Source organism: Euprymna scolopes, chromosome 46 (genome assembly GCF_053919585.1).
Source record: "Euprymna scolopes isolate OS-2025 chromosome 46, ASM5391958v1, whole genome shotgun sequence".
Classification (NCBI taxonomy): Eukaryota; Metazoa; Mollusca; class Cephalopoda; order Sepiida; family Sepiolidae; genus Euprymna; species Euprymna scolopes.
This window is the reverse complement of record NC_136527.1, coordinates 96,911,905-96,920,913: the sequence shown is the minus strand read 5'-3', so window position 1 is coordinate 96,920,913 and position 9,009 is coordinate 96,911,905. Positions and strand designations below refer to the sequence as shown.

The 9,009-nt window shown below is 31.2% G+C and overlaps 1 protein-coding gene across 1 annotated transcript in view; it reads left to right on the top strand.

The window, feature by feature from the left end:
- The window catches only part of LOC145270185 (uncharacterized), a 149,768-nt gene that overhangs the window by 9,743 nt on the left and 131,016 nt on the right, over positions 1-9,009 (top strand). The window contains exon 6 of the mRNA XM_080125814.1: positions 6,956-7,104. Within this exon, the coding sequence (XP_079981940.1) occupies positions 6,956-7,104 (149 nt within the window). The remainder of the gene's footprint in view (positions 1-6,955; positions 7,105-9,009) is intronic.

Genomic DNA, 9,009 nt, shown 5'->3' with positions numbered 1-9,009 from the left:
TCCATTTCAAAATTACTCGGACTTGTAACGACATGATTCCATTTCTGTTGGATTAAAACTTGTCTCTTTTTTCTTTTTATTTAGCAACCAGCCGAAACTTCTCCCAGAAGAAGACCACTCCCATCCAAAATTTCTACAAGAACAGGATAGCCGCCGCCACTTCAGGGTCCTGGATATGACCTTAAACTGTATCCGATGGTAAAGCTCCATAAGCGGGCTTGGGGAGTGTGGAGCCACCCTTTAATTACCATTGCTCCCAGGTCCACTCTGACCCGGAGTGGTAGTACCTGTTAGGGTCCCCACTGTGGGTTACATATTTTTCTTCTAATAAACCTTTAAAAACTATAAGTCTATTTTCTGTGTTATCTATTTGTTATACATCATGTGCCCCGAATTAAATTGTGATATTCGTTTTCAGCATATTCGAAAAGATTTAAAAAATCGACATAGAATTACATATCAAATATAAAAAAAAAAAAGGCTAACCCTGACCCCCAACTCTAATCCATCCTAGAGACAATTTGATCAAAGAGGAGCAGCATGAATATCAGCAATAATGTATGCCAAAAAAAAAAAAAAAAAAAAAAATTACTTAATATTGGTTTGAACTATAAAGAACTCTGCACTTGTAGAGTTTTCGTAATTTTTGGATATATTACTATTTTCGACATGACAATTAACTACGTATGGAGGTTGGCTTTGTTTTAATATGCAGGGAGACGACGGTCTCATGACAGTCACCTCGGTCTTGTTCTAATTTGAGCCTGAACACTTGTTATGTTCCAAAGTAAATAAACGCTTTAAAATAAGTTAAAACAAAAAGAACTTCTCAGATATTAATCAAGGCAGATAATTAAAGTCAGAGTTACCTTTAGGAAACCATATGAAAATATACTCACAAATATATGTATATATATACATATATCTGTGTGTGCTTTCTCAAGGGAGATAATAAAAATAAGAGTTATCTACCTTTAAAAAAAATACTTGAAAATGTACTAACAAATATATATATTTATATATATATATATATAGTAATTTATGAAATATATATGGCGATTAAGCTACACTGAATATTCGGCGTTTCATCCACTATAGGAGTCGTCAGGCTAACGAATCCTATAGTGGATGAAACGCCGAATATTCAGTGTAGCTTAATCGCCGTATATATTTCATAAATTACTAACGAGCTCTACCAACGTATTGAGCAGTTTGGAAGTAAATACTTAAAGTTTATGCATAAATCTATACTTTCGTATATTTATTTTATGTGAGTAAATGAAGTAGTTATATATATATATATATATATATATATATATATATATACAGCTTCTTCATTTACTCACCTAAAATTAATATACGAATATTCGTTTTCAGCATTCCTGACCAAATTGAGGGTTGGCCCCTTTCATATGCCGCCTGTACAAACATGGTCACCAGTGATTTTTACATTTCAAAATACACACATTAATATTTTCACTATAGAAAGGCTTGGCTTCAGAAAATGCTCCCAGCTCCGGACCTGTATCGAGACGGAGATTGAGGCTGAAGGCGGCTGCATTGAATATATATCAACTCTACTACATAGTCAAGTCACCTGACTTTTTCAAATAAAGCTGTAGTGTCGTTTTTCACTTTTATCGTTCCACCCTGTGTATATATATTTGAGCACAAGAATAAAAAGACCTTAGAAATAACAAGCTTTGATTAACTCACATTTAGTATAAGTAGGTAAATGTGCATTTCAGGTGCGTAACTCTTTTGTAAAAAATTTTAACACCAAGTTTTTAAAAATTTTGAGAATTTAAAGTGGGGGATCAATTTCGTATACAAAGTTAATGTAAACTGATCTCCTATTTCCCGGCCGTTTCACAGTTTTTAACCAATTAGACAAATTATCCACTAACCCTAAGTCTGGGTGACAAGGTTGTAAAACAGTAGACCCTCCCCCTCCCCTCTTAAAATGCACAACATTAGTAAAAATAGCAGAAAGAAAAACAAACTATTGGTTTAGAATTTAAAGTCGGTGATAAGTACACCATTTTTACTGACTTAAAACGACAATGGCCCGAAAATTCGTGATCATTTTACATTTAATTTCTAAATTACAAAATTATTCTTCGTCTTAATTTTTTTCTTCTCGTCTTAAAGGATTTTGACACGTAACCGCCTGAAAATGTAGAATCTTAATTTGATCAGAAGGTTTTAATCTAGCATGCAAACATTGAGGGACAATTTTGATAATTTTCTTTTAAATTATTCAGATTTTTATCGATTAAAACATCTGAAGATCATCAAATTTTTCGTTTTTATTTTCTAAATTAATTTTTACGTAATTTTTTAATGTGGTTTTAATCGAAACACAACAATAATTACATACTTGTCATTAGAGTCAAGGGAAATAACTCTAATTTCAGTAATAAAATTTAGAGTTACCTCCCTTGAATATTGGCTTGTATAACGTGTATTTTCAGTATTCCGCTATGTCGATAAGAACTAATTATTTTTCTTGGACAAGTGTAGACATCGTATGTGCTGTATTTTTTTCTTAATCAAACGACTATATATAAAAATATTTGAAGTTGTATATTTGTTAGAGTTTAGATTTCAAAGAAAACAATGTAGAAAATGACTAGGTGTATCGGAATTTTTGTAGGAATTTTTGACACCCCTAACACGAAACTGCGAATAAAATATAAAAAACTCGTAATTTCTCAGTTAAAAGTGGGTTATTTATTTTCTTTATGGATTATACTTCCAAAATAAACTATTAAAGTTGTTTTAAAAGTAATTGAAATATTTTTTTTTTAAAAACAGTAATGAATTTTCCGAACTCAATATTTTTCAATTTTTAAACTTTAAAAATCTATCAAAATTTTTCTATTGTTTGTCAGTCAGAAGTTTAGCATCTGTAAGGTGCCGGATTATGGTCTCAAATATTTTGGCAAAAAGTGGGAGGAGGCTAATGGGGCGATAATTTGATGAGTCAGTTCTTTCGCCAGAATTCTTGAATATTGGTACCACAGAAGCAGTTTTCCAACAGCCCGGAAAGCATGATTCATTAAGGCATTTGTTGTAGAGTTTGGAGAGGATTGGAGCTACTTCAGCAGAGCACTTTTTTAATAGCACAGCCGGGATGAGATCAGTGTTGTGCCAGTTTTCAAGAATTCTGGCGAAAGAACTGACCCAGCAAATTACCGCCCCATTAGCCTCCTCCCACTTTTTGCCAAAATATTTGAGTCCATAATTAACCAAGCTCTAGTCCATCACTTTACAGATGCTAAACTTCTTACCAACCAACAATATGGATTTAGGCAGCCCGTTCCACAGCAGACATTCTCACTGTAATCTCCGAGCGTATATACCATTCACTTGACAAAGCAAGGGAGGGTAGAGCGGTAGCTCTAGATATATCTAAGGCTTTTGACAGGGTATGGCATGAAGGTCTTCTCAGGAAAATTAGATCATACTGTATCACTGGAAGAATACTTAACATAATTAAATCCTTCTTAAATAAGAGAAAAATCCAGGTTGTCCTCAATCGTCGTACATCTAAACAATATGATATAAATGCGGGAGTGCCTCAGGGGTTTATCCTTGCACCTCTATTGTTCCTAATATTCATAAATGACCTCCCTGACAAAATTGTCTGTGAGATGGGTATATATGCTGATGACACCACGCTCTATAATAGACACGACAGGAAAACAAATGAACATATATCTAAAGAAATGGTAAAAACACTAGAGGATGACCTCCAATCTGTAGTGGAATGGGGACAAAAAAGGATGGTCATATTCAATGCTGTCAAGACAAAACTTGTTTCCTTCAATAACTACAAGAAACCTTCTCTACCACCAATAGTAATGGCCAAAGACTCTTTATCTGAAAGCACATCTTTTAAACTCCTTGGACTAACATTCACAGGAGACATGAGTTGGAACATTGAGAGCATTGCCAGGACTGCTGCGAAAAAGGTAGGTTCTCTCTACCATGCTAGAAAACTACTGACGCCTGAAAGTATCCTGTACCTCTATAAGGCCACCATTCGCCCATGTATGGAGTACTGTTGTCATATTTGGGCCGGTGCATCTGCTACTTGTCTCTCACTCCTAGACAAGGTTCAAAAGAGAGTCGCCAACCTAATAGGTCCTGAACTATCATCCAAGCTTCAGCCTCTGTCCCATCGACGAAATGTAGCAACCCTCTGCCTGTTCTACAAGTACTTTAACAGTGAATGTTCCGACGAGCTGCAACCACTTGTACCCCCTCTACGTAAATACCCCTGACAAACCCGACAAGCAGTACAATCCCACCCCTTCACAGTAGAGATCCCTAGATGTAAGAGTGCCTTCTACTCCAGTAGTTTCTTCCCCAGAACCGCTAGACTTTGGAACTCCCTGCCAGGTTCCTGCTTCCCCAACTGTACTGACAAGCGGAAGTTCAAGTGTAACATGAACCAATATCTTGCTGCACAACTCCCAACCTAGTACCCCTGTAGCCTGTGTCCCTAATAGTAGCCCCCTACATCAAAGTGGCAATGTGCCTTATTTGGGGTGAAAATGTAATTAAAAAAAACAAAAAAAAACATAAGGGATGACATTCACTTCCTTAGTACTTTACCACACACGTTAGAAAATGGGACACTACTTGATCTTAAAGATAGCATAGACCCAACAATTATATTCTCTTAACCTCCCCCGCAGTATTGCGCAATCACGTTGACACACCGGTTATCACCAGATCACTGAAGTTAGCAACGTTGAGCTCGGCCAGTACCAGATCAGTGACCATTTGGGAAGGCTAGGTACTGTATGTACCTACTGGGAAGGTTGGGCATGGGGCCAGCACCCTCACCCCGTAAAAAGAACTCCTTGCTACAAAAACATCTACAAAAAGTTGTAGATGGCCTATGCCCCTCCAGGGGCTCAAGGACAGAACCTCTTTTCTTTTATCTAGCAATTCCTTAAAACGTCACAAGCCAAAGTTTGGAAGAAGATCACGTTTTCAACGATTAATTAATTAATTTAGTTCTTAAAGCTAAAAAGCATGACAATATATAAATGTACGTATATAAAGTATATATATATATACTAAATATATAAGTATATAAAGTATATATATATATATACTAAAAGTAAAGTAGTATATATATATATATATATATATATATATATATATACTACTTTTTAAATCACTACTATATGTTGGGTATAATATAATAGTAGATAAAGAATTGAGACTAAAATAATTAATTTAGAAATCTATAATCTATAAAGTCATGAAATCGGTAATTGAATCAGAATCAGGAATTTATAACAGAATCAGTATTTGTATCGGAATCGTCCCATCACTAATATATATATATATATATATATATATATATATATTGTCTGGTAGAGGAACAGTTGCTACCAATTTTATTATATGACATTTTGCAAGATAAGTTATTGTGATATTAATTTTATTTTTTATTTTTTATTAGATTCAAATGTTAATACCTATATTTTATTTCAATATTTAATTTATATTGTTTTGATTGTTTATTTTTAATAATAGATTTTCTCGTCCATAAATGTTTTTATTATATCTACCAATAATTTAATAATATATAATTTATATTTAATATATAATGCAATAAGATGATCTTATTACATAATTAGATTAGGCAATTCTATTTATTTTCAGTTAATGAGAGGGGAATCTATCACCATACGTTCCCTTAAACACTACAATTGGACTTTTATTAAGTTTTAATACTTAATAAAATAATGGAGAGTAAACGATGCATTGTGGATGCTACTCTTGCTTCTCTTTATTTGTCCCTCAGTCCTCATTTTTTAATGGGTGAGTTTTCTGACAAAATGTATAGCATCGGTGAGCACTTATCATTGATCGTTGTACATTTCAATTTTTAGTTTCTAAATTTTAATGGCTTAATTGTAAATTTGATTAATTATTTTTATTTTAATGTTTACTTTTTTATTTTAACTTTCATCGTATTTTACTTTATTAATTAATTTTTAATTTAATTTGAATTTTTTATCTGAATTTATATTAAATTATTTTACAGTTTTAATTTTTATTTTTAACTGTAATTTATAACTTTAATGTTTTTATCTTTAAATTTTCAAAATTTGATTATTTAATTATTTAAATTTTCTTTATGATTTTATTTTTATTTTTATTTCTTATTTTTATATGCTCTCTCTCTCATATATATATATATATATATATATATATATATATATATTATTTTGGCTTTCATTTAATTTATTTGGGGTTTCATTTAATTTATTTTAATTTTCCATTTTATTTATAATTTTAATTTTAATTTTAATGTATTCTTTTTATATATATATTTTATTTGGGGTTTCATTTAATTTATTTTAATTTTCTATTTTATTTATAATTTTAATTAATTTTAACGTATTCTTTTTATATATATATTTTATTTGGGGTTTCATTTAATTTATTTTAATTTTCCATTTTTATTTATAATTTTAATTAATTTTAATTTTTATGTATTCTGTTTATATATATATTTTATTTGGGGTTTCATTTAATTTATTTTAATTTTCTATTTTTATTTACAATTTTAATTAATTTTAATTTGCAAATGTTCTTTGTACATATGTCTTTTTATTTGGGCTTTCATTTAATTTAATTTAATTTATTTTCTATTTTTTCATAATTTTAATTAATTTTAATTTTAATGTGTTCATTTCATATATATATATATATATATATATATATATATATATATATATATATATTTGTTTTAATATGTTCTTTTAATATGTATATATTACTTGGGCTTTCATTTAATTTATTCTAATTTCCTATTTTTATATATATATATTTTTTTTTATTTGGGGTTTCATTTAATTTATTTCAATTTTCCATTTTAATTTATGATTTTTTCTTTTCTTTTTTTTTTTTGTAATATTTTCAGTTTCCGCTGCCTCATAGCAGAGGAAGTTCCCATGGACAAACACGTATCATTCGAAAAGCGTACACACAGACACTCTTTGCACACATGATGGGGGAAGCCTACCCGATGTGGAGCAAACTTGAAACAGAAACAGGAATACTGCTTCAAAGGTAAGAATGTCCAGTAAGGGGGGGGGGACACAATTATATCATTGATTTTGACGCCCGCGGGTGCTTTCGATAAAAATGTGTATTTATGGGTCACAGCTAAGCCACACGTCCCACGGAGTCATTTTTATCTGTGATATCAATCCACTCACACAGAGAAAAATAAAGTCTTTTTTTTTTCTCTTTCCTTTTGTAAGCTCTTTTGCACTCTAAACAATGCATATTGTGTTAGCAAATAAAGAAGGTAAGTCCTAGGAGGTGGATCTTCTAGAACAACATGTAACCTGACCCAAGTATGACTACCAACCTTTATGTAGCATAGCAAGAACTCTATAAAATCTTAAAACGTATTTTTAGTATACTATGTGTATATATATATATATATATATATATATATATATATATATATATATATATATACTAGCATTTAAGCCCGGCGTTGCTCGGGTGCTTGGAGGTGTATGTTGAGCAAAAAAAAAAAAGTGGTCAACTTTTTTAAAAGTTTGACCCCTATTATAACCCCTTAACATTTATTGTTTTTGGCTCAAATCAAGTTATTTAGTTAGATCTATGTCCAAGGAAACTATATCTAAAATTTCAAGTTTTTAGACCCAAAATTGTCGGATGAGTTTGGTAGAGTTCTCAAAGGTCAAATCGTTGAATTTTACCCCCTTAAGAGCCAAACTTCTTGCCGAAAACTGATCACAAAGATTTTCCCAAATCTCAGTACCCTGTATATCAAATTTCGAGTCTGTAAACTGAAAATTGACAGAGTTATTGCGTAGGGAAATGTACACGGAAACACACACACACACAGACAGACAGACACATTCGCTTTTATATATATATACTAGCATTTCAGCGCGGCGTTGCCCGGGTGTTTGTAGGTGTATGTTGAGCACCCCCCCCCCCAAAGAAAAAATAGCGGTCAATTTTTTAAACTTTGACCCTATTATGACTCTTTAATATTTATTGTTTTGGGCTAAAATCAAGTCATTAAGTTATATCCATGTCCATGGAACGTATATCTAAAATTTAAAGTGTTTAGACCCAAAATTGGCGGAGGAGTGTGGTAGAGTTCTCAAAAGTCAAATCATTGAACTTTGACCCCTTAACAGCCAAATTTCTGGGCGAAAACCGATTATAAAGAGTTTCCCCAAATCTCAGTACTCTGTATATCAAATTTCGAGTGTGTATACTGAAAATTGACAGAGTTGTTGCATAGGGAAATCTAGACACACAGATACACAGACACGTTCACTTTTAAAGATATATAGATAGATAGACTAATAAATTGACAGAGTTATAACATAGGGAAACGTATACAGACACATGGGCACACACACAGACACGTTCATTTTTATTGATATAATAGATAGATTAAACAAAAATACATACGCATACATAAATATACATGGAAACAATTTTGTGTTTACTGTAAACTTTTTATGCAAATATTATGCAAGTATAAATCATGTAGAATATCTGCATGAATATAATTACACGGCTAGGTAGACAAAAGATTTTGAAACATCAGTTGGAGATATTTATTGATTTAAAACCACCTGAACAGTGAGATTTTTTTTTCTCAATGTTCTTCCAACTGAAACCAAATTCCCTTCTTTCCTCATTCGTTTCTTAGCTTTTAATTTATCATTCTGACGTTTCCTCTTAGAGGGTCAGACGATAAGTCCTTAAGGAAATTTTAATAATTTCACCTGCCCGTTTTTTGTTTTTTTGGTATTTAAATTAAATTATGTTTCCTCTGAAATATATATATATATATATATATATATACATATATACATATATATATATATATATATATATATATATATATATATATATATATATATATATATATATATATATAAATAAATGACAAAAGCGCCCTTCAGTGTGTGGTTT